At 42.6% G+C, this 27,257-nt stretch overlaps 1 protein-coding gene across 1 annotated transcript in view; it reads left to right on the plus strand.

Annotated features, from left to right (window-relative positions):
- TPH2 (tryptophan hydroxylase 2) overlaps window positions 1–27,257 on the plus strand; it is a 74,283-nt gene that overhangs the window by 18,131 nt on the left and 28,895 nt on the right. The window contains exons 6-8 of the mRNA XM_034771568.1: window positions 7,157–7,353; window positions 9,448–9,583; window positions 22,061–22,187. Of these exons, the coding sequence (XP_034627459.1) occupies window positions 7,157–7,353; window positions 9,448–9,583; window positions 22,061–22,187 (460 nt within the window). The remainder of the gene's footprint in view (window positions 1–7,156; window positions 7,354–9,447; window positions 9,584–22,060; window positions 22,188–27,257) is intronic.

Below are 27,257 nucleotides of genomic sequence, written 5' to 3' on the forward strand. Positions count from 1 at the left end.
GGAGCATAAGCTTTCATGGGTGAATGCCCACTTCATCAGACGCAAGGCATTCACCCACGAAAGCTTATGCTCCAATACTTCTGTTAGTCTTAAAGGTGCCACAGGACCCTCTGTATTTTCTTAGTGTTACTTTTCCATGTAGTTATCGTCACAAAGTTGTTGGCTTTTTGGATGGGGTTTTTTTTTTTGGTGTGTGCGTGTGTTTCACCAAACACAGAGTAGGTGGTACATGCAATCCTGAATGGGCTGTGGGTGTGAGTGGGTGACAAGACCGTCTCGTAATTATTAGGATGACATTATATGGAAAAAGAAGTGATTTGGGACTATTTAGAAAAGCTGGATGAGCACAAGTCCACGGGGCTGGATGCACTGCATCCGAAGGTGCTAAAGGAGTTGGCTAATGTGATTGGAGAGCCATTGGCCATTATCTTTGAAAACTCATGGCGATCGGGGGAGGTCCCGGATGACTGGAAAAAGGCTAATGTAGTGCCCATCTTTAAAAAAGGGAAGGAGGAGGATCCGGGGAACTACAGGCTAGTCAGCCTCACCTCAGTCCCTGGAAAAATCATGGAGCAGTTCCTCAAGGAATCAATTTTGAAGCACTTAGAGGAGAGGAAAGTGATCAGGAACAGTTAGCATGGATTCACCAAGGGCAAGTCATGCCTGACTAACTTAATTGCTTTCTGTGAGGAGATAACTGGCCCTGTGGATGAGGGGAAAGCAGTGGATGTATTATTCCTTGACTTTAGCAAAGCTGTTGATACGGTCTCCCACAGTATTCTTGCCAGCAAGTTAAAGAAGTATGGGCTGGATGAATGGACTAAAAGGTGGATAGAAAGCTGGCTAGATCGTCGGGCTCAATGGGTAGTGATCAATGGCTCCATATCTAGTTGGCAGCCGGTATCAAGCGGAGTTCCCCAAGGGTTGGTCCTGGGGCCGGTTTTGTTCAATATCTTCATTAATGATCTTGAGGATGACGTGGATTGCACCCTCAGCAATTTTGCAGATGACACTAAACTGAGAGGAGTGGTAGATATGCTGGAGAATAGGGATAGGATACAGAAGGACCTAGACAAATTACACTGGTCTACAATTTTTGAGAAGTCGTCTGCTTCAGAGATAAAATGTGCTATTTATTATGTATTTTGATGTGCTGAATTCAAATATGACAATTAAACCAACTGATTGGCTACTGTTTCTAAGATATTTAAGTTTTTACATTTTATGTCTATGTATATTGTGTAGATAATAGAGTTTTAATCATAAATTGTAAACCTAGGTCTTTTCATGTGTTTATGGTTGCTTTACATGATAATATTTCACCTGTCCTGTTTATGTAACACTTTAAAAATCAGCAAAAGGGTTCTATAAATAAAATTTATTATGAAACAAAAGGCAAAAAACTATTATGTACATAGTTTAGTCCTATTCAGTGTCTACTTGGCGCTTCTTGGCTTGTCTCTTGTATTCATTAAATGGAGCATCTCTTGTCACTGTCCAGCAACAGTCTGCAAGCATTGATGGGCTCCATTTGCCCTGATAGCGTTTCTCCATTGTTGCAATGTCCTGGTGAAATCGCTCGCTGTGCTTGTCGCTCACTGCTCCGCAGTTCGGTGGAAAAAAATCTAGATGAGAGTGCAAAAAATGTATCTTTAGTGACATGTTACAACCAAGGCTTTTGTATGACTTGAGGAGGTATTCCACCAACAACCTGTAGTTGTCTGCCTTGTTGTTTCCGAGAAAATGTATTGCCACTAACTGGAAGGCTTTCCATGCCGTCTTTTCCTTGCCACGCAGTGCATGGTCAAATGCATCATCTCGAAGAAGTTCACGAATCTGAGGACCAACAAAGACATCTTCCTTTATCTTAGCTTCACTTAACCTTGGAAATTTTCCATGGAGGTACTTGAAAGCTGTTTGTGTTTTGTCAATGGCCTTGACAAAGTTCTTCATCAGACCCAGCTTGATGTGTAAGGGTGGTAACAAAATCTTCCTTGATCCAACAAGTGGTGGATGCTGAACACTTTTCCTCCCAGGCTCCAAGACTGTCGGAGTAGCCAATCTTTCTTGATGTAGTGGGAATCTCTTGCACGACTATCCCAATCGCAGAGAAAACAGCAGTACTTTGTGTATCCAGTCTGCAGACCAAGCAAGAGAGCAACAACCTTCAAATCGCCACAAAGCTGCCACTGATGTTGGTCATAGTTTATGTACGTCAAAAGATGTTTCATGTTGTCATAGGTTTCCTTCCTATGGACTGCATGAGCAACTGGAATTGATGGCAAAACATTGCCATTATGCAGTAAAACAGCTTTAAGACTTGTCTTAGATGAATCAATGAACAGTCTCCACTCATCTGGATTGTGAATGATGTTGAGGGCTGCCATCACACCATCGATGTTGTTGCAGGCTACAAGATCACCTTCCATGAAGAAGAATGGGACAAGATCCTTTTGACGGTCACAGAACATGGAAACCCTAACATCACCTGCCAGGAGATTCCACTGCTGTAGTCTGGAACCCAACAGCTCTGCCTTACTCTTGGGTAGTTCCAAATACCTGACAAGGTCATTGAGTTCACCTTGTCTTATGAGGTGTGGTTCAGAGGAGGAGGATGGGAGAAAATGTGGTTCCTGTGACATTGATGGTTCAGGACCAGAAGTTTCATCCTCTTCCTCTTCCTCGTCTGACTCAAGTGAGAATGATTCTGGTGCATCAGGAACCGGCAGTCCTTCTCCGTGGGGTACTGGGCGTATAGCTGATGGAATGTTTGGATAATGCACAGTCCATTTTTTCTTCTTTGACACACCTTTCTCAACTGGAGGCACCCATGCAGAAGTAACAATTGCTGGTATGATCTGTTGGCTCTCTCCAAATCATTGGCACTGCAAAAGGCATAGATTTCCTTTTCCTGTTCAACCACTGGCGAAGATTTGTTGCACAAGTGTTGCAGTATATGTGTGGGGCCCACCTCTTGTCCTGATCTCCAATTTTGCAGCCAAAAGAAAGGTGATAGGCTTTCTTAACCATAGTGGTTATACTGCGCTTTTGTGATGCAAAAGTCACTTCACCACAAACACAGCAGAAGTTATCTGCACTGTTCACACAAGTACGAGGCATCTCTGCTCACTTTGGCTAAACAGAAATGTGTCCCTTTGCAAAATCAAACACTGACAAATAAGAGAGCACGACACTGTATGATTTCTAGAGCTGATATAGGGCAATTTGTTCAGCAGAGTGATGTAAGCTTCGTTATGATTGCATCATCCACGACTTCTAAGAATAACATGATGCAATTCATATCATGTATGACGCAATACCAGCTTCAGATTGCATCATTCATTGTTTTGCCTAAAAAGCAAGTACTGTCCAAACCCAGTCATAGATTTATTCATAGATCCAGTCAAAGATGTATTTTAGTCATTTCTGGTTTAAATTGAGATCCCTTCCCTTTATAACTCACTTATCCTCCGCCATTCCCAAGTTAAGGGTCGTATATACTGACCCAATAGCATATCTTGAAAACTAGAGCCAATCAACAGTTTTAAGCATCATTTTCGTTCTCAGTGACCCAGAATTAGTAAAGTTTGACTACATTTATTTCAGAAGCATTTTGGCTGTAGAGCAGTGTTAGAGGATTGGGCCAAAAGAAATCTGATGAGGTTCAACAAGGACAAGTGCAGAGTCCTTCACTTAGGATGGAAGAATCCTATGCACTGCTACAGACTAGGAACCGAGTGGCTAGGCAGCAGTTCTGCAGAAAAGGACCTCAGGGTTACAATGGACGAGAAGCTGAATATGAGTCAACAGTGTGCCCTTGTTGCCAAGAAGGCTAACAGCATTTTGGGCTGTATAAGTAGGAGCATTGCCAACAGATCAAGGGACATGATCATTCCCCTCTATTCGACATTGGTGAGGCCTCATCTGGAGTACTGTGTCCAGTTTTGGACCCCACACTACAAGAAAGATGTGGAAAAATTGGAAAGAGTCCAGCGGAAGGCAACAAAAATGATTAGGGGGCTGGAGCACATGATTTATGAGGAGATGCTGAGGGAACTGGGATTATTTAGTCTGCAGAAGAGAAGAATGAAGGGGGATTTGATAGCTGCTTTCAACTACCTAAAAGGGGGTTCCAAAGAGGATGGATCTAGACTGTTCTCAGTGGTAGCAGATGACAGAACAAGGAGTAATGGTCTCAAGTTACAGTGGGAGAGGTTTAGGTTGGATATTAGGAAAAACTTTTTGACTAGGAGGATGGTGAAGTACTGGAATGACTTACCTAGGGAGGTGGTGGAATCTCCTTCCTTAGAGGTTTTTAAGATCAGGCTTGACAAAGCCCTGGCTGGGATGATTTAGTTGGGAATTGGTCCTGCTTTGAGTAGGGGGTTGGACTAGATGACCTCCTGAGGTCCCTTCCAACCCTGATATTCTAGGATTCTATGATTATGGGACAGTCTGATCTCCTGTGTACATCAGCTGTTTTTAGAATGGTCCTTGACTTCGTGTCCAGGCTCAATAGTAAATTAAGGATGGGTTCTTTCAAAAGGGCCCTAGTGTAGTCAGGTGCCCAGCCCCCTTTTGACTTTCTACCCCTCATTAGTCTCCACAGTGCCAATAGTCTTTCAGATGTACCTCTTAGTTAACCAAAGGCTGAAGTGCTAACTCTGTTTTTGCTCATTCTTTAGTCTCATTGATTTCAAATAAGTCAAGAGTGAATTAGCACTTCAGGATTTGGCCTGGTAATAGGAAAACTAAAGTTAGCCAAACTCTCCCTGTTGTTATCAAAGTTTTCCTTTCTTGTCATATGCTGTTTTGTTCTCTGCTTTTCTTATTCTGGAGATTGCAGAGTACCCTTATTAGTCTTGCTAACACTACTCTGATTGATTTAGTGAATTTCTCTGGAGTTAATGGTATCTGTTCCTTCACATACAAATACAACACTTACATACTTTTAATTTTGTCTTGCCAAATCAAGCCTATATTTTGAATTCATTACCATCCCCAGGAGTTAGTAATTTTTCTGCGCTACCTACAAATACCTGCTGTGTTGTAATTTTCTTGTCACACAAGCTTCCAAGTCAAACTAATTTCAATCACATTCTAATTTTATTTGTAATAGGCCTAAGTCCTAGCACGTAGGGCAAGGCACATATTAATTTCATGTTCTTTTCAACTTTATGCATCCCTTTTTAGATTTTTCATTTTTCTTGTTTGTATCTACTTTGATTATTTAAGCAAAAAAAAAAAAAAAAATCAGTAGAAAAAAACAGCTTGGCAGGAAAAAAAAACCTTGAAAACAGCCTGTAAAAGTTATGGTGTTTTTCTATAAAGCTAATAACTATACAGTGAGGGAGGAGGGGAGGGCATTTGTATCTTGTGATTAGTTACAGAATACATTTTCTCTCTCCTGCTTACACTCTCGTTCACTGTTGCCTATTCACATTTTTTACATAGATACAAACCTACCAAATGCTCTAGGTTGGTCTGACCTAGCCATCTGGGTGGGATATATCTGCACTGCAGCTGGGAGATGTAATTCCCAGCTTCGATAGACATACACATGCTATCTCTGCCCAAGTTAGTCTGTTTACAAATAGCAGTGTGACTGACTGTGGTGGCAGTGGCATAGGCTAGCCCCACCCAAGTACAACCCCATACGAGATCCAAGGTATATATTTGGGTGGCTAGCCAGGAAAAAACCCTTAGCTTTGAACTTAGAGATGGATAAAATCTTGGTCATCCTTAGTCATCAGTTGGAGTAAAGCCTCCACTATAACTAAGGGTAGTAAAAGTTCAGCAACACATTATTCAGGTTTGGGGCTACGCTGTTCATTGCACAGATTGCAGATTCATAATGCACCACCACTTTCCTTGTGGTGCAAGCAGCTTGTGGGCCTCAGAGCCTGTGAACAGAGATGCTGAGGTGGAAGATCGCAGTGAGATGGAATTATTTGTAGATGTGGCATGTGTAGACCTGGTAGAGCAGGCTCGACTCAGAACTGGCTTCACTCATCCTTCAGCTGAGGAAATTGGTGTCATGATGAGATGGAAAGAGGGAGGAACAGGTAGAACAAATTCACATAGACAGGATGCACCTTCTGATAGGGAATTTAAAGGTAAATGAACCTTAATTCAGGGCCTAATGAATTAGTTGGGACAACAAGTAAATTACAAAACACCCAAGTTTAAAACGTCCCAAATTCTTGGCTTTGTTGCACCTCTCCAGTGACACAAAGCGGATATGAAGCCAGCTTACATGACCAGATGAGGCTTCCCTTTTTGCTGAGAATTTTCTAGTGATGTTGCTGGATCTGTGCCAACCTCTACCTCATGGTTCTCCAGCACAGAGTGTGGCTGAGGTTATGGCCAGAGCATTGTGCTCTGGTGATCCTTGGCTGATAGAATGGCCCCACAGGTCCATTGCAGCTGACCCAACTTGGAGCAGCTGTTATGCTCTTCAGGATCAGACTGTCAGCCTGAGGATGGGTGGGGCATTAAGGTGGCTTACAGGCGTTTTAGTGATGCCCTCCAACCTAAATTGAGCTGGGTGCCAGATGGCTAATTCCTAAGGTGTGGTCCAATATGATATGGACAAATTGACACAGCTTCTTTAAGGAGATGTGTCCCTCTCCAATCTATTGAAGTTCTTTGGGCATCTCAACAAAAGAATGGATAAAGGAGAATTGGTAGATTTAATTGTTTGGACTTTAAGTGAGCGCTTGGCAAATTCCTCACAGGGGGCTACTGAGGAAAGTAGTCTAGGGTGACAGATACAATTCTGTCATGGATGAGAAAGAGAAAGCAAAGGGACTGAATCATGATATTCATGCAGCCAGGTATGAAAGGATAAGTCGCCTCACGTTCAGAAATACACAGTTTATATGGTGCAAGGAGTCCTTCCTGATACCACAATATATTTATTATTAATATAGAACAAAAGCAACTCCAGGAAACAGCCCAATAATATTGTGTTTGTTTTAACAGAAGGCTTGATTTCAGGTTTTTATTATTTAGATAGGACCATTAAGGCACACAGTTATTTACTGATGTAGAAATAAAAGATTCATGGAAGTGACATTCCTGCTCTGAAGAATTTACTGTCTAAAATCAGTCTAGCAACTGTGATGTGTTTAAGAATATTTCTCCTTCCTTTTAGTGGTCAACCCATTCCCAGGGTGGAGTACACAGCCGAAGAAATTAAAACTTGGGGGACAGTATTCAGGGAACTCACTAAACTCTATCCCACTCATGCTTGTCGTGAATATTTAAAAAACTTCCCTTTGCTGACCAAGTACTGTGGATATAGAGAGGATAATGTACCCCAACTGGAAGATGTTTCTATTTTTCTTAAAGGTAAGGTTCATGTTTGATTTTTGAATAGCCATGATGTCATGGAAAAATGTTGTCTTCTCTTAGGACCTGATCCAAAGTTCGCTGAATGGAAGAACCTCCATTGACGTCTGTGGATTTTAGATCAGGCCATTAGTCAACACACACTCTCTTGTTGCAATGTTTTCCACAGGAGAGAAATAGTTGGGGTCAGTGATAGTTGTTTTAATAGAATGTAGGAAGTTCAGAGAGGTGGCTGGGCAGCACACCTAAATGAGTTTGCATGCTACACATCACATAACATTATATTGGAGGTAGAGGAAGGTCTTGTGGTGTGACATGGGTGGCGAGCATAGATAACTGCTGTAGTAATGAACACACTGAAGGAACACTGCTTCTCCTGTAGCTCCTCCTAGTGTGCAGGAAGAATGAAATGTTGAGATAGTAGAATTTAAAGATGGTATCTGTGCCAAGGGTTGCAGATGGTGGGAATGCACTTGTCCAGATGTGTTTGAATATTCCCAAATGAACTTTGCAGGATTCTAGTACAATTTTGAAGTTCTGGATTTGGAGTGACAGACCCATTTTAACAGGTTTCAGAGTAGCAACCATGTTAGTCTGTATCCGCAAAAAGAACAGGAGTATTTGTGGCACCTTAGAGACTAACAAATTTATTTGAGCATAAGCTTTCATGGGCTACAGCCCACTTCATCGGATGCATAGAATGGAACGTATAGTGAGGAGATATATATACACGTACAGAGAACATGAAAAGGTGGGAGTTCCTGAGCTATTGTCAGCAGGAGAAATTTTTTTTGTGTGGTGATAATCAAGATAGCCCATTTAAGACAGTTTGACAAGAAGGTGTGAGGATACTTAACATGGGGAAATAGATTCAATGTGTGTAATAGCTCAGCCATTCCCAGTCTTTATTTAAGCCTAAGTTGATAGTATCTAGATTGCATATTAATTCAAGTTCTGCAGTTTCTGGTTGGAGTCTGTTTTTGAAGCTTTTCTGTTGCAAAATTTCCACCTTTAAATCTGTTACGGAGTGGTCAGAGAGGATGAAGTGTTCTCCTACTGGTTTTTGAATGTTATGATTCCTGATGTCAGATTTGTGTCCATTTATTCTTTTGCGTAGAGACTGTCCGGTTTGGCCAATGTACATGGCAGAGGGGCATTACTGGCACATGATGGCATATATCACATTGGTAGATGTGCAGGTGAAAGAGAAAATCTAACTTAAAATAAATACACTGTTTGGTATGAAAGAATAACCTTACCCATTCCCTTCTTCCCTGCTACATGCTTACCTCTTGTTTGGTCACCAGTATTCAGCAACAATTGGCTCATCGCTTTTTGAGTTTGGTCATATATTCCTAAGTCACTCCTATATTGTTCTCTTGATCTGAGGGAATGGTACTGAAGCATCATGATTGTTTTTTTTCCTAATGAGAAGCTAAAAACAGCAACAGAGCTACAGAAATACACTTTCAGACCAGTCACAATTTTTGTGGAAACTGAACTTGGACTATTTTCTTGTAAACACCTTGAAAACAGCCGCTAATGAGTAGAGCGAGAACTTGGGAAAGAACTGGCCTGTTCAAAGTCACTGTGAGCTTGAAATAACTTCCCTGTAGGACTAATCTGACGAAAGAATGCATTATTAAATGTAAAAATGAGCATCTGATATATTCATGTCACCATATGTTTGTTTAAATAATTTATAAGATAGTACTTTAAATGTATGATTTTTTTATATAGTTTAATTTCAGTAAAGGTGATTTACATCGTATTTCACAGAATTCAGCTTCTGTGTTGGAAACTTCTATATTGTTCTGGTTTGGTGCCATACATAAAAACAGATACTTCATGACGTTATTACTCACTATAGACTTGACTTCTTTTCTAGTAAAAGTTCTTAAACAAGCCATGAATTACTTCAAGCTGTTTTAATTAAGAGTATTTTAGCAGTGCAAGGTGGGTGTAAATAGTATAGCAGTTTTGGCCAAGGTTTTCAGTGCCTTGTTTCGGACAAAATAAATAACTACAAATCCTTGCTTGCTCTCAGGTGTTGATATATCCAATTTGGTCTTTTCACTCTCTCCTCCACTTTAGAAAGGTCTGGCTTCACAGTAAGACCAGTTGCTGGATATCTGTCTCCTCGAGATTTTTTAGCAGGATTAGCCTATAGAGTTTTTCACTGCACTCAATATGTACGGCATGGCTCTGATCCTCTCTACACCCCAGAACCGTAAGTATACCTTATCCTGTTCATTTGTTGTTAAAATCAACTATAACTAAAACTTAATTTTCTAAATTTTTATGTTGATTCAGCCCTTTCAACAATCCAGGTTTTTTTGGTCTACAAACCAAATGCATGAAAACCAATTTCTTCCCCTCCCCAATGTTTGGCCAAAAACTGAAATCTTTTCATGTAGATATACCACCATGGTGCCTCACGGGATTTGTAGTTTGGGTATCTCATGTCCCCGTTCTACTCTGGCTGGTGTTTCATTTCTCATACACCTCAGGCATGGTATTCCATGATGCACTGCCTCCCCTCACCAAGAGAGGGGACTGTGGAGCAATATGGGAGATGTAATCTGATCAGAGTACCTCGGCCATAGAAGAGAACTGGAGTGTGAAGCTCTCAAACTATGACTCTGATGAGGCACCACACCAGCATTTTCATATTGAAATGTTTGGGTTTTGGATGAAATATATGGGGGGTTGATTTTTCACTGAAAACTCTTAATATCCTTAAAAAAAATTACAACTAGCTCCTCTAGATTTTTGGTATTGAATGTTTCCTGGTCTATGCAAGTAAATAATAGAATAGTAATTCCATCAAGGGACACTTCTGTCTTCATAAACCATAAGGGCCATGTTTGAGCAGTTTATCAGTTACCAGATATCTAGCATGAAACGATAGCCTTTCTTTAGTCTGTATGTACCATTTTGGTGTATTTTATTTTTGTATAATATATGGCAACCAAAGCCAAAGCTTACACAAATGAGTTAATATCTGCGGCCCTAATCCTGCAAACACTTAAGCCCATGCATAACTTTGTTCACAAGAGCAGATCCACTGAAGCCCTGGGAAAACATCTTAAGATATAAATCCAATAACCTAGCTGCATTTTTTATTTTATAGTTAAAAGCTATATCTAAAAAATAATTTAATGTACTATCATGGTGGGAATCACCAATTAGCACTCTTACACATCATGCTAGAAGTTCTCTTTCTTACGGTGCTTTTTTTCTTACGGTTCTCTTTCTATGGGAGCTTTGTACAGCATTTGAAGAAATCCTGGATTGCTAGTTTTGTAATATGGTATCTTTTTGAGGGAAGTTGTGGCAAGCGTTGAAGGAATTTGCTCTCTACCTAATCTCTCTAATGAGAGTCAGTTCTTGAGGCAGAGCTGCTGCAAAGAAATTAAGCATTGGTGTTTTGGTTGAGATTCCTGAAAAGAGGGATTGATTGCATGCTGGTTGACCACCTCTGTGTGTGTGTGTGTATATAGGGCATGTATACACTGCTGCACTGTTCAGACTATGGGGGTCATGAATAGCAGTGTGCACTAAAGTGCTCTGCTGTAACTCTCCCATATACCTACTGTGGGTGTGAACTAAAAGGTTCCTACTCTGCATTAATGTAATCCTGTGTGAAGAAGACTATGTTAATGAGAACTAGGAAACTTTTAGTTTGCACCTTCAGCATGCACACGAGGGGAGTCCCCCCCCCAATAGTCTGAACTGCAGGCTAGTGTAGACGAACCCATAGCATAAATAAACAAACTGCTCTAAGAAAATACAAGAGTCTGCTACACTGATCTTTCCAATGGGAAGACATCCTGCCAAGCCCCAAAATCTGCTAACACTCAGCAGAGGAGTGATGATATTTATGAAATAAAAACAATCGGAGTATATTCTTATCCAATTCAAGGGGATTTATGAGTGTTATCCCAGTAAGTGCAAAGACCCTGAACCAGCAAACGCTTTAAGCATGTGTGTAACTTTGCTCACATGAGCTGTCCCTTTGGCTACTATATTAGTGGTATCCATGCTTAGTTTGATACAGGCTCTGAACTGTGCAGCAAGTCTTCAGAATTAGGTCATAATGTGTAATAACTAGGGTGGCTAGATGGAAAGTCCGGTCGAAAAGGGGACCTAATGGTGTCCAGTCAGATCAACTGACCGGTCCGAAGTCCGGTTACTGCCAGCATGGGAGGCGGCAGGTGCCAGGTCATCTCTCGTGCCAGCCCCGTCTCAGACGGAGCAGCCCCCTACCTGCATCAGGCAACTGCAGCTCCCAGCCCCAGCTCCACAGGCTAGTCCTTCCCGACCCATGCAGGGAGGAGGGGAGAGGGGAAAAGCAGGGAGTAATGGAGGAAGGGGGGAAAGAGGAGTGAATGGGGGGGTGGGTCCCCAGGGGGTAGGGCAGGAGCGGGGCCTCAGGGAAAGGGGCGGGGGCAGCGGGTGAGACCTGGGTGGGAAGAGGCAGGGCAGGGGTGGGTCCTCAGAGGGAAGAGGAGGTTTTGGCACTCCTGCTCGAGTGTCCGGTTTTTAAATATTACAAAGCTGGCAACCCTAATAATAACAGAAATTCTTATGATAAACTGCCCATTCCTGGTGTCCTAAGAGTCACTCTAGTAATTCTAGTGAAATTAAAATTATTACTTTTGTTTCTGAATTTAATGGGAAATCCTTATTGCCTTGATGGCTCCAAGCATTAGAACTATATAAATTATCCAGGTACAGTACTAGCATTTGAAACACTGATAAGAAGCTAATTATAAAAAGGGACTTTATTCTTTTTGTGCAGATCTCTTTGCTCTAAAATAATAAAATTTCAGAAAAATGAATAGCAAAAAATGGTAAATACCTTGTTAACTTTGTCTGATTTTCATAGGATTTTGCATACAGCAGATACTCTCAAAAACTGAGGATGAAATTCTGGCTCCATTAAAGTCAATGACAAAGCTCATATTGACTCCAATGGGGAGAGGATTTCACCCTTAATATTCACCCTTTTGCAGTACAGTAATTGCAGTGCCCTGCTCTCTCTTCCTTGATGTATGGAAACATATTGTGGTTTGTTGCAGGTGCCTAAGGCTGCATGTTGCATTTGAATACGATCAACCTGATGAAATGATTCCCATTGATTTTAATGGGCTTTGGATCAGGCTTCCCACCCACACTGTAGAGCAGGATACAAATTAGGGAATTCACTTTGCTTGATTTTTATCATCACTATCTGCATTTTAAAACATTTTCTTTCCTGGTTTTATAATACAGTATTTCTACTACCTTCATAGAACTATATGGATTTCCTCTGCTGGCCAATTTGCTCCTACAAAAATCATTCACAGTGAAAACTGTATTACTGAAATCTTTTCCTCTCAATGTGTATGAATAAATTAAAGCCACTTAATTATTTTTCAAATAGCACAAAACAAAAGAATTGAGTCTGGTAGTTAAGAAAAGAGTTATATTGTTTAGACTTCTCTATAAAGGACCAGACTTGCTTGGAAATCTACGAGACTGTTATGACAATTCCAAACATCGGTACATGATTCTGACGGCTGGGTACTGTGGTTTTTTTTGTGTTTCTTTTTTTTTTTTTTTTTAAAGGCTACTCTCTGTAACATCACAGATAGGAAAAAAAAAAATTCCCCCCACAGAGAAATATATAAGCCAAAAGCGGGGTGGGGAGGAGGGGAACCTTCTGCCTCCTCTTGCTAATGTAGCAAATTCGACAGGGCTAGATTATGTCTACCCTTTTGTGGGTGTGCAAGGATGTAAAGAGTGCAAACAGCCTCTCATCAGACCTGTTGCCATATGCATGGCTAGTCCATGTGCAGGGCTAGTCCTTATATTCTCTGGTAGTATAGACAACAGTATTAGCTTCTCCAGTGCGGGTGGAGAGGGCTAGAAAGGGGTCAAGGTTCTGCACTGGCTGGCAGGGCTAGACTGGTATGTTGGGGATAGGGCTAGACTTGTGCTGCTTCCTGACATCAGTGATCCCTTGGCACAACAATATCACTATGGGCTTCTGCTCATCACAGGCCTTGGGTCTTTGGTGCAGCCCACAGACCTTCAGTAAGGATCTTGGCATGGCCCTCGATGTATTAGGATCTCTGATCAACCTTCAGAACCCTCATGAAACAGTTTGTCAGTGTTTCAATGCATCATTGAAATGGAGCAGCCCTTGACTCATCAGACCAGGTCTCAGTAGGCTTTTGATACTTTGGTGACTTGAGCCATCAGAACTTTTGTGATAGTCAGGCCCTTGATAACTCTGGTGGTGGCCATTCCTCAGTACCTTTGAGAGGCCCTAGGTGAGTCATCATTATTCTGAAGTCTTAGAATCTTGACAAATTAATGCCTCAGACCTTCAGCACACGAGGCCTCTGTGCATAGTCAAAAAAGGCCTTAGTAGGGCCTTGATGTGGCAGTAACTCAGTCTCACGTTGCATTGGGATCCTAGCACCACTGTTGATGCCCTGGCCCTCAGTACATTAATTTCTTCTTCCATAATAGCCTCAGCCTTTCACCACAATGAAGTGGAGCTCAGCACAGCTCTGTATGCTCAGAATGGCCCTTGTGCGTCTACGGAGTCTTGGCACTTCACTGCCTATGTCGGGACACATCAGCACTTCAGAATAACCCCAAAATCTCTATTAAGAGTTAGTGCTTTGGGGCTTTAGAGAGCTCCGGGTGCTGCATGTGCTCTGTTGCAGTTTAGTTTAACTATTTTGGCTTGGCATTTTGATAGGGTGACCATCTTTCCCTATGCTGAATATGGGACACCCGGTAAAATTACTCGTATTCAAGTGAGTTCAACGGCAATCAATCATACAAATGTTCAAATTAACATCAAGTTGACTGAGCCCCTGTTAAAAAAGAAATACTGCGTAGTTGGATTCTTTTTATTCGCTTTCTTATTTTTAAGGCTTTAGGGTTCACACGGGGAGGGGTGACATACACACACACACACACACACACACACCCATACCCCTCTCTCACACAGGGTGACCAACCAATCCTCCCTGCCTGGCGCTCTCGATCCCCCATGCCTGGCTGGGCCCCGGGATGGACCCACCTCTCCTGACATCTGGCACCATGTCTTCCCGAGGCAACACGGGGGTAGGGGGGCACGCAGGGTCACATGCTCCCTTCCCCAGATTTTTGCCAGACTTCACACCAGAATGTGGCCAGCAGGAGGGAAGGGACGGGAGCTGCTTCCAGCAGCAGGGGAGGAGGAGGGGGGAAGGGATGACCTGACCTGTGTCTTTGCAGAGCTCATCTCTTCTTCTCCCCACCCTCACCACTCCTGTGTGGCTGGAAGCAGCTTGTCCCTTCCTGCCTGCACAGTGTCGAAAGGCAGCTAATACCTCCAGGCTGCTGCTGGCCACCGACATAACCCCTAGCCACCTCCTGTCCCCTGGCTACAGCACGGCCAGGAGGGGGTTAAGCCCTAAGGATGCATTGTGCGCCAGGACCCAGGGAACCTGACTGCAGGGACTTCAGCTAACCTGGCCAGAGAGGTGGCTTGGCAGAGGAGGGAGCCTAGGGGACAGAGCAGACCCACGCTCCCAGGGGGCAGGACCTGGGTGTGTGGAGGTGGGTGGAGAGGGTGCTAAGCCCCTGCCCAGGGGGCTGCTGTGGAACTTGCAGGTTTGCGGCGTCAACAGGCTGGAAATTGTTTCCCCTCCCCCCTCCGACTCCAGAGCTTAGCTGAGGGGCGAAGAGGCTTCCCCATGCCAGTGCTGTGTGGGGCTTTGGCACATGCAGAGCTCGGCTCCTCCTGGTCAGTGTCCCGGGCCGGAGGGTCTTGGGGTTTTCTGGGGTGCCAGCCCAGTCAGAGGCAGTGGGGGAAGGCAGGAACCTGCTGGCCAGGTTGCTAGTGAGCTGAGCACTCCGACCGGAGCTGGTTCACTGCACAGTGCTGGGAGTGAGATGCGCCGCCTGGGGGGGCGGTATGGAGGAGCTATGGGGCCGTGTATATATGTGTGTGTGTGTGTGTGTGTGTGTGTGTGTGTGTGTGAAGGGGCAAAGCAGGGAGAGGACAACGAGAGGGGGTGCACGTCAGCAGGGCCAACATGTAACTGGCTGCCGCCTGGCACCTGCCACCACTCCCCAGTTACTGCAGCTTGCAGCGCGCAGCCAGTGCCAGCTGGAAACAGGATGGGGGGCGGAGCCCTACTAACAGAGAGCCGGCACGCAGTGGGGGCTGTGCTAAAGGACCAGCACGGGGAGCGGCTGGCCCTGCGCTCTGCAGCTTTGCCCTGCCACCAGCCTTGCACACCCACTCCCATTGTCACCGTTGGTGAGCGAGTGGCTGGAGAGCAGGCATCCAGCCAGCAGCAGGAACCACCAGTACTGATGGGTGGGGGGACAGAAAATATGGGCCAACTTGCCCGTTTTTAAGAAAAAGTTGGCACACCTGCAGGAGGGCTTAAATACGGGACTGTCCCATTAAAAATGGGATGTCTGGTCACCCTATATTTTGATGCTTCAGCACGGCTACAGCCCCCATGCCAAGGATTGGTACATCACAGCTTCAGAATGAGCTGGCATTGCTTCTGAAGATTATGATGATTTGGAGCCTTCTTTAAGGCATGGCACTTTGGCACCTGGATGGAATTAGTAGTTCAGCACTTACTTTGGGACATGTTACTTCAGCAAATGGTTGTATCACCTCTATTGGTTTGCATCGGTGCATCCTTTGCAGGCAGGTTGCACTAGTTGAGGGGGGGAAAAAAGGGTGCCGGGTTGCTTTCTAGGGAGCTTAGCACTGAAGTTCTTCTTTTCAATAGAGGTACTATGGGATATTGTCTTCCTTATGGAGTGCTCTCTCCTGGACATTGAGTTTCAGAGATTCCTGTGGGGTCTGTGCATTAGTGCCTCTGGCTGTGCTCATGGCCTCCCACTGGATCTGATAGTCTGTTCCTGACTCTAGAAATAGTAAGGGCCTCAATCCTGATGGTTGCTTCTGTGTATTTCGTTACCTCTTCCATCCCTCATTGTTCAATTGTTCATGCTGCAGCTGTCATCCGGGAAATGAGGTGGACAGACTTTGGTGCTTTAATCATGCTGACCTGGGATATTGTAGGAAACAGAGGGAGATTAGGATTGCTAAAGCAGCAAATGTTCTGCCTTTTGGGGAGAATGAGTAACTATGTGTCTCAGACCTGGCATTCTCTTAATGATGTAGCTCTACTTTACCTCATATTTACATTAGGGTAACGACTCTTCCAGTGTCTCCTACTGCTTTTGGCCAGCTGTATCATATGTGTTTTGTATCAGGGGGTAGCCATGTTAGTCTGTATCCACAAAAACAACAAGGAGTCCGGTAGCACCTTAAAGACTAACAGATTTAACCTGGACCAATCCACACAAGCGATCCACTTCCTGGACACTACAGTACAAATAGGTGATGGTCACATAAACACAACCCTATACCAAAACCTGGTGACCCCTATACTTACTTACATGCCTCCAGCTTCCATCCAGGACACGTCACATGATCCATTGTCTACAACCAAATCCTAAAATAGAACCGAATTTGCTCCAATCCCTCAGACAGAGACAAACACCTTCAAGATCTTTATCAAGCATTCTTAAAACTACAATACCCACCTGGGGAAGTGAGGAAACAGATTGACAGAGTGAGATGGGTACCCAGAAATCACCTACTACAGGACAGGCCCAACAAGGAAAATAACAGAACACCGCTGGCCATCACGTACATCCCCCAGCTAAAACCTCTCCAGCGCATTATCAATGATCTACAACCTATCCTGGAAAACGATCCCTCACTCTCACAGACCTTGGGAGGCAGGCCAGTCCTTGCTTACAGACAGCCCACCAACCTGAAGCAAATACTCACCAGCAACTACACACCACACCACAGAAACACTAACCCAGGAACCAATCTCTGTAACAAACCTCGTTGCCTACTCTGTCCCCATATCTACTCTAGTGACAATATCAGAGGACCCAACCACATCAGCCACACCATCAAGGGCTCGTTCACCTGCATGTCTACTAATGTTATATATGCCATCATGTGCCAGCCATGTACGTTAGCCAAACCGGACAGTCCCTATGTAAAAGAATAAATGGACACAAATTGGACATCAGGAACGGTAACATACAAAAGCCAGTAGGTGAACACTTCAATCTCCCTGGACATTCTATAACAGATTTAAAAGTAACTATTCTTGAACAAAAAAACTTCAGAAACAGACTTCAAAGAGAAACAGCAGAACTAAAATTCATTTGCAAATTTAATACTATTAATTTGGTCTTGAATAGGGACTGGGAATGGCTGGCTCATTACAAAAGCAGCTTTGCCTCTTCTGGAATTGACACCTCCTTATCTATTATTGGGAGTGGGCTACATCCACCCTGATCGAATTGGCCCTGTCAACACTGGTTCTCCACTTGTGAGGTACTCCCTTCTCTTCATGTGTCAGTATATAATGCCTGCATCTGTAACTTTCACTCCATGCCTCTGAAGAAGTGAGGTTTTTTACCCACGAAAGCTTATGCCCAAATAAAATCTGTTAGTCTTTAAGGTGCCACCGGACTCCTTGTTGGTTTTGCATATGTGTTTTGTATTTGTAGAGCAGAAATGGTGGGCTGTCATTGTGGATTGAATGTATCCATGTTCCCTGCATAGAGATCACCTGACCTGGTGGTAATCTAGAAATCAGCTCAGTTCACAATCACAATCCAGGGTGCTGAAGTTATTGTGTTCATGTTCAGCTCCCCAGTTTGCCAATTTCTTCTATAGTGCTCAGAAGAAAGTAACATTTCAAGGCAATACTCAGTGCTGGAGGAGAATCTGGAACATTGTTCAGTTGGCCAGGAGACATCACCAGTCTGGTTTTGCAAGCAGTGAATGCTCAGACCAGGCTATGAATGTTGGGTATTAAGGCTGCAACTATATTGGTAATACCTAGGGCATATTTCTATGTTGTCATAGGAAAGTGTATACAAATAAAATAGACATAAAGAAAGTGAGATTCTAATTCTTTTGTATCATATAACTAGCCAGTCGTGTACATGCATAGCATTACAAAACTAGAGACCTAGGCTTGTCCCACTAGGAGCAATAGTGAGTGGGGCAGTGTGAATACAGCTTGTCCAGCCAATACTGAGTTATGCTGTTGTGACTGAGGACATCTGGGATAACAGGCCAGAAAATGCAACTGAATCAATGAACTCTTGGGGTGTAGGGGAGAAAGTAACAAAAATGTTAATATTATTTTGTGTGAAAACAGGAACTACTTTCTACCTTGGGACAGACACCACATATATCTTGGTGAAGAATAATGCTTACGAATAGGAGCCTTTAAATTAAATAGAGAGGAGTTTTTTCTTTTTGTGATTTATGTGAAATGTCAGATTCTGTGTCATTTAGCACAAAACATACCTTATAAAAGACAAATGGGATGATTTTGAATAGAAAGCAAAAATCTGACGTTCTCTCACTGCTTTAAAACATTTGTTTACAGCCACAATAAAAAAAGAAACATCTTTAAAGAAACAAAAGGAAAGGAAATGTCAGATTAGATTTTAAGTTGAACTTTACTACCAGGTCCATTATTTTTTGGAAACAAATATACTGAACATTCTCAGATCTGTGTAAGAGCTTTTTTAGATGCTGTACATACTTTCTTTATTTGTGGATATGTTATTGGGTTTTGTGGTGACTAACATTATACCTCCAGTTGTGGACTTCAAAAGATCCATGGCTGAGCAGACACCAAGCCTTTTTGAAACTCTTGGAGTTGCAGCTAGCAAGAGATGTTAAGAGTAACAAGAAGGGTTTCTTCAGGTATGTTAGCAACAAGAAGAAAGTCAAGGAAAGTGTGGGCCCCTTACTGAATGAGGGAGGCAACCTCGTGACCAAGGATGTGGAAAAAGCTAATGTACTCAATGCTTTTTTTGCCTCTGTCTTCACAAACAAGGTCAGCTCCCAGACTGCTGCACTGGGCAGCACAATATGGGGAGAAGGTGACCAGCCCTCTGTGGAGAAGGAAGTGGTTCAGGACTATTTAGAAAAACTGGACATGCACAAGTCCATGGGGCCAGATGCGCTGCATCCGAGGGTGCTAAAGGAGTTGGTGGATGAGATTGCAGAGCCATTAGCCATTATTTTTGAAAACTCATGGCGATCAGGGGAGGTCCCAGATGACTGGAAAAAGGCTAATGTAGTGCTCATCTTTAAAAAAGGAAAGAAGGGGGATCCGGGGAACTACAGGCCAGTCATCCTCACTTCAGTCCCTGGAAAAATCATGGAGCAGGTCCTCAAGGAATCAATTATGAAACACTTAGAGGAGAGGAAAGTGATCAGGAACAGTCAGCATGGATTCACCAAGGGGAAGTCGTGCCTGACTAACCTAATTGCCTTCTATGATGAGATAACTGGCTCTGTGGATGAGGGGAAAGCAGTGGATGTGTTATTCCTTGACTTTAGCAAAGCTTTTGATATGGTCTCCCACAGTATTCTTGCCGCCAAGTTAAAGAAGTATAGGCTGGATGAATGGACTGTAAGGTGGATAGAAAGCTGGCTAGATCGTCGGGTTCAATGGGTAGTGATCAATGGCTCCATGTCTAGTTGGCAGCCAGTTTCAATCAGAGTGCCCCAAGGGTCGGTCCTGGGGCTGGTTTTGTTTAATATCTTTGTTAATGATCTGGAGGATGGTGTGGACTGCACTCTCAGCAAGTTTGCAGATGACACTAAACTGGGAGGCGTGGTAGATACACTAGAGGGTAGGGATCGGATACAAAGGGATCTAGACAAATTAGAGGATTGGGCCAAAAAAAAACCTGATGAGGTTCAACAAGGACAAGTGCAGAGTCCTGCACTTAGGACGGAAGAATCCCATGCACTGCTACAGACTAAGGACCAAATGGCTAGGTAGCAGTTCTGCAGAAAAGGATCTAGGGGTCACAGTGGACGAGAAGCTGGATATGAGTCAACAGTGTGCTCTTGTTGCCAAGAAGGCTAACGGCATTTTGGGCTGTATAAGTAGGGGCATTGCCAGCAGATCGAGGAACGTGATTGTTCCCCTTTATTCGACATTGGTGAGGCCTCATCTGGAATACTGTGTCCAGTTTTGGGCCCCACACTACAAGAAGGATGTGGAAAAATTGGAAAGAGTCCTGTGGAGGGCAACAAAAATGATTAGGGGTCTGGAGCACATGACTTATGAGGAGAGGCTGAGGGAACTGGGATTGTTTAGTCTCCAGAAGAGAAGAATGAGGGGGGATTTGATAGCAGCCTTCAACTACCTGAAGGGGGGTTCCAAAGAGGATGGAGCTGGGCTGTTCTCAGTGGTGGCAGATGACAGAACAAGGAGCAATGGTCTCAAGTTGCAGTGGGGGAGGTCCAGGTTGGATATTAGGAAACACTATTTCACTAGGAGGGTGGTGAAGCACTGGAATGCATTACCTAGGGAAGTGGTGGAGTCTCCTTCCTTGTAGGTTTTTAAGGCCCGGCTTGACAAAGCCCTGGCTGGGATGATTTAGTTGGGAATTGGTCCTGCTTTGAGCAGGTGGTTGGACTAGGTGACCTCTTGAGGTCCCTTCCAACCCTGATATTCCATGATTCTATGATTCTATGAAACAGGCTAGATTCTCTGCTTTGGCTAAACTGTGTTTAGTGCAAAACTGAAGAAGGGTGCAATTTAAGCCCCTAATCCTGAAGCCAACCCAGTGCCAGTACACTTCCCATCACAAAACAGAGCAGCCTGAAGCTATTTCAGCAGCTGAGGATCATCTAGGTGCAGGGACCTCCTGTGCTGCAGTGGAGACAGGAGGTGCTGTAGGAGCTGTGATGGCAGTTCTATACTGCCTGAAGATTTCCTAGGGATGGGGGGTAAGGGGTGATCCTCAAATGGCCAGTTAAGATAAATTTATGCCACTAGTAGCACAAAGCAGGCCGTGAATCTGGCCCATTATGTTTTATGGTCTAAATTTCAATATGGGATCTCAGGGGTGTGTGTGTGTGTGTGTGTGTGTTCAATCACTTTTGTGCCCAGCAAGAGGATCCAAACAGAAACAGGACAATTTCACAACCATATTTTTCAACCCCAAATAACAAAACACAGAGCTCGAGAGCTGAATCCAAGAGAGCTGAGACTTTATTTATTTACCTATTTATTTATTTGTAGTGCCGGGTTCACTCCACTTGGGCAGAATTGGTGAAAATTGTATCAGTTGGTGGGCTTGATTTTCTTTTCTTTTGGGCAGTTAGGTCTTTGCTGCCCTCTTGGCCGAGTTACACAATGCTCAGACGCTTACTGACAACTTGATAGCGATTGGTGAAATTAAGAGGCAAGTGGGGATAATCGACACTTAGATTGTAAGCTCTTTGGAGCGGGGGACATCTTTTCTCTTAGTACAGCGCCTAGCACAATGGGGACCTGGTCCATGATGGGGGCTCCGAGGTGCAATGGTAATGTAATGAATAACTTAATCTATTTATTTGTAAAAGCAAATGCATTCATCTATATAGAGTTGTATACATTTGAGTGTGTTGGTACTGCAATAGAAATATTTAATTGTAAAAATATGAATGGCACATGTATGTTTGAGGGGCAGTAACCGTGTATAGAATGGCTTGTATCAAACTGCTCTCAGTGATAATATATTAGCTAATGCTATTTCTATATGTGTAACATTCTCTTCTCCTTCTGATTCCTGTCAGAGATACGTGCCATGAACTCCTGGGGCATGTGCCTCTACTTGCTGATCCCAAGTTTGCCCAGTTTTCACAAGAAATAGGACTGGCCTCACTGGGAGCATCTGATGAAGAAGTTCAGAAACTAGCTACTGTGAGTCAACCACTGCATCTTTTCCCTGACTTATGTTTCTCTTTGGTTACTAAAGTGAAGAGTTGTCTAATGGCTTCTAAAATGTATTCTTCAGTTTTCAGATGACGACTGTTGCTATTACAATTACAAGGCCTTATAGGGCTCCTATTGAAGTCATTGATATTTTTCCATTGTCTTTAATAGGAGCGGGAACAAGCATATGGTCACTGGATGCTTTGTAACACTCTGATATTTCTCTATTGTACCACCTAAGCTCAAGGTTTAGTTAACATTGATTATTCCTGTTTCAGGTACTGGAAACAAAGCAACTAAGACATTTTTAGGGAAAATGTGTGTGCAGCTCCAACTTCTCCTAACTGGGAGCTGTGTGTGTATATAGGGGAGCTGATGTGGCCCTTAGTGGTATCACTGTCTGTCTCCCTCTTTCTGATCTGTTTTGAAGGTGTGCAATATAATATAGTATATGATGGACTAATGAATTTACAATGAATGTATTTTGCTGATACTCCCCCTAGGGCACGTCTAATAACCAGATGCTTTGATCCATTTTATAGTTTGGTTTTAATTTATTGTACCCTTCATTTTTTATCCCTGTAAAACAAATACTATAAATAATTTTGTAAAACATATTCTTCAGATAACTCAACAAACATGAATATTTTCAATATCTAAAAATTTCATATGCAGATGAACCTACAAGAGAACTTTAAATAGGCAGAAGGTAAATGCCCAAGTTAGAATTTAGCCAGGCAACTGGAAATAACACCCTCATTCCTGTGAAATATGTAATGAGATTTTAATGGCCACAAAAGATCAGGACCTTGGCTTTAATCCTCTTGTGAAAGATGACACGTGAGAGGGAAGAGAGCCTAGTGAATCACCAGTACCATTTAGCAATCATTGCCTCTTTAGAAGCTGTCAGTCCTTCAATGTTTATGGAGAGAACAGAAAGCACTAGTCTCAAGGAGGACTCTTGGTGTCCAGACTTGGATGCAAGTTCTCATCATTGACGTCTTCCTTTGTTTTGTAGCATCACAGTAATAAGAAATGGGAAAGTGGTAGTACGATATAACACCAATATTGAATCGACTGAAGTCACGACAAAGTTTTCTTGCCATCATTAAACCCCTAAGATTGTCACCAAGGGCTCAGTTATGGCAAACAAAAATAAAGAACGAACCTGCAGCTGATGTGCTCTGTCTTCCACCAGTTGAGCGCATATCACCCAGTGCAGATCACTCCTGGATTATATGGTGTTGCCTTAATTGACTCCACACTAGAGTTGGTCAGTCTAGAGACTTGCTCATCAAGTGGGGATACATCACTGGTCCCAATACCTAATACTATGGCAGAGAGCCTCAAAATATGAACCATTTCCTCTGATACCAGCTGCTTGAGCATGAATGCTCTTCCAGTGACCTGCCATAGTGCCATGATTGAGTAGTTGCATCTGTACGGGAGTGGTGGGAAACAGTATGAGGACACGACAACAAGAAAACCAATACCACACTCTTTCTGCAGCTCCTAAAATTTGCCTTGTCATCTCCCATACAGGGAAAAATCTTTCACACACACATTAATAACATGTAGGATCAGGATGTGGGAGTCTACATGAGGGCAGATGGAAAGAATAGGGCCTTCTACCACTTCTCAGCTGTCAGCATGGGGAGGCAAAGGGAATAGCTTTAATTCTATCCATTAAATCACATCCAAGTTGCTATTGATTGACTTTTACAACAACATTTCCATCCTCGGTTAAACATATGAAAACAAAGTGAGCTGCAGAATATCAACCAAAGATCTAAGACAGAAAACAGAATGAGATTCCAGCTAGGCAGCTTCAAAGTAAATACTGAAACAGATGAACTGACCTAGAGCATGCATACTAATGTGCCTGCAGTAACAGGCTGAATGAAGCAAGTAACCCCTTATCATGACCTTTTTCAAAAGATAATGAGATTAACAGCTGAGACATCACTGAGAAGGAGAATGGCTTTAGGAAGAGAGGAAAAAACTCAGGAATTCAGACCAGAAATGGGGAAGTTTACTACAGGTGATTTTCTAATAGGTATTTCCATGAACTTAAAGTGAGGTTCTGTTCTGAAAAGCAACTGTATAAAAATGGCACTTTCTTACTCAGCAGATCATTCTGTGTGTATTACAGGAAAAAATAAGTTTATTGATTTTTTTTTTTTTAACTCCCATTTGTCCTGCAGTGCTAACACAGCTGAGAGAATGTGAGTGGGATTCTATTCCTTGTACATCAACAGAATTGTTCACTAAGTTCCAGTTAGTTACTCACCCGTCCATGCCCATTAAAGGCAGTGACACTGCACTGGTGTGACTGAGAGCATATTTTAAAGACTGATATTTTATAGGTGTCAGTGTAAAAATGGTTTCTCTGTTGAACCTCTATTAGTGGTGGTGCTGCATGAGAAGGCAAGAACTCAGCTTAACTCTCAGCTAGGGTGACCAGATGTCCTGATTTTATAGGGACAGTCCCGATTTTTTGGTTTTTTTTTTTCTTATATAGGCTCCTATTACCCCCCGCCCTCGTTCCGATTTTTCACATTTGCTGTCTGGTCATCCTACTCTCAGCTGGTATTTGAAGCTCTGGCTGCTAGAAAAAGCCTCTTTATTTGTAAGCTGAGCATATTTGTGTTATGAATCCTTGAGAGAAAATAAATATCAAAAGAGGCCCACAAGGTCATTTTTACAGTCATTTTTCAGAGTGGATTTTCTCCTTTAAGAAGTTCTGGGGAGGGAGGAAACCAATAAATTTTCCACAAAGAGAGAAGCAGTGTAGAAAGCAAGTTGCTAACACATAAAACACCGTAAAAATACAAACCACTCAAACAGACTATTTTACTGCTTGGAGCACTATGGCTTCATGTTTCTAATTTGCTGACCTAATTTTACATTTTTATATATATATATTTATTACACACACACACACACACACACACACACACACACACAATATTTTGGATGGAAAGTGTTAACCGTTAGTACTCCAAGCAAGCATAGTACATACAGATATTGACACCCCTTTTCCCTAGATTTGTCAACAAATCTGTCTAGTTAAGGGCATGGCCATTAGAGACTAAGTGACACCATTAAACTCTTTCCTGTTGTCTTGTACTTGAAGTTGCATTTAAACCTTGAAGTCTCCAGAGATGAAAATCTGTCCCCTTTCCCTCTTCCTCTGTAATATTTATTTTGACATTTTGATAGTAGAGCATAGTGGAAACCGAGCAATTTATCCTGTTTTTGCTGGTCTGTGTGCAGAAAACTTCTGCAATGAATTGCTTCTGAAACTGGAGGAATTTAATATGATGAGGTTTCATAAATTAATTTCAAGCTTGTTGTTATAAATGTAAATGATTTACTCTCCACTGAATAATAAATGAGGCCACTGATGTAGTCAGTCTTTTTAAAGCAGACTATATTATTTGTCTATATGTGTGTGTTAGATACATGTATATACAAAATACTGCATGTATGCATATTAAAAATGACCATTCAGAAATCTCTTAGTAAGGATAGACTAAGTGGTCCATTGGGTTAGTCCATTTGCTTTTCCTCATTGAAGATCTACATTATTTGAATTTGTTGGCTTCATCCTAGCTCTTTTGTCCAGACTGAAGAGCAGACACCTAATTCAGGACAATTGCCCACTGTATCAGCTAAGGAGATAACCAGAACAAGAAAAACGGGGCTGTTGCAGATAAGGACTGGGTTGCCTTGTAACTGCTCTTTCAGTAGGCTTGCATAGTGTCTGCCGGAAGTATGTCTGCCTATAGGCAGAGCTGGCACATTACCTCAATTTTGGAGGCTCCTCATTCACTCTGAGTTGTAAGAGAAGGTTAAAAGCTGGGCAGCTGTCTTTCATTATGAAACAGTTAATTCAATGAACTAAAATTCCCATAGGCCTGTGGAACTGCTGTAGCCTTCAAAAAACTCCACTGATCAATGAAAGCAAGCTACTCTTAACATGTATTGCCAGGGATGAGCACAGTAAAAATGTACAACACAATGAATAAGTAAAGTTGTTTCTTATAGAGATCTTGCTTCCAAGAACACCTATAAATAGGGAAACTAGGAGTTGCAAGAAGAGTTTGAAGTAAATATGACTGAAACTCTACTCCTCTGCCAAACAAAATTTGACAGGTTCAGATGAGAAACCAATAATGAGCCAACTTGATAAAGAGAGAGTGTGATTCTAGATATTTGGACAAAAGGAAAGGCCCAAGCACCTCCAATGATAAAAACTTATTAGGACAGTAGAGAGGAAACTGCCACACATGATGGGATACACTGCATAGGACATTGTCATACTACACCGCATGAGGCTGAAAATTCTAAGCATGATCCACAATGCCTGTCTGATTGAGAAGTACAAGAACACACCTGAGCTATTCTGTTCTGGCCAGGCATAAATGCTTCCAACTTGATTTATTTGGAAATGTATCCAAATGCAAAATCTGCAATAGATGCAAGAAATGGAATACAAAAGAACTCCTGAAACCACATGAGATTCCCAGTCACTCCAAGGGTGGCATAGATCTCTTTGAATTAAAAGAGAAAGATAACCTCTTATTAGTGGGTTACTCTTGTTTTCTAAAGTGAGCTGTTGCACAGCACATCGAGTAGCAATCTAATAGCACATTGCAATTTGCAGTTTTCTCATTTTGGGATTCCAGTTGAGTTGTTAATATTCGCAGGTGGCTCATTTCAGCAAGCCTCTCAGCTAAATCAGTTGCAGCACATCATGTAAAGTCCTTCCTAAAGTATGCACAGGCAAATAAACTAGTAGAAAAGAACTAGTCTAAATGAAAAAGACCTGGTGGATTCAAGGAATCAATGTTGCATTATTAGAATATTGCTACAATCCTTACAATGCTTTATCAAGGATGCTAGTTCAGAGATGCATGGGCAGAGAAACAAATGCTTAGTGGCAATATCTAACAAGTTTTGTGAGTCAAAAGCAATTAATCCTGAGGCAGTTATTTAAGAAAATCATACCAAGACACTAGAAAAAATACTATAGCAAGAACACCAAAGGTACTC

The sequence above is a fragment of the Trachemys scripta genome, chromosome 1, assembly GCF_013100865.1.
Source record: "Trachemys scripta elegans isolate TJP31775 chromosome 1, CAS_Tse_1.0, whole genome shotgun sequence".
Classification (NCBI taxonomy): Eukaryota; Metazoa; Chordata; order Testudines; family Emydidae; genus Trachemys; species Trachemys scripta.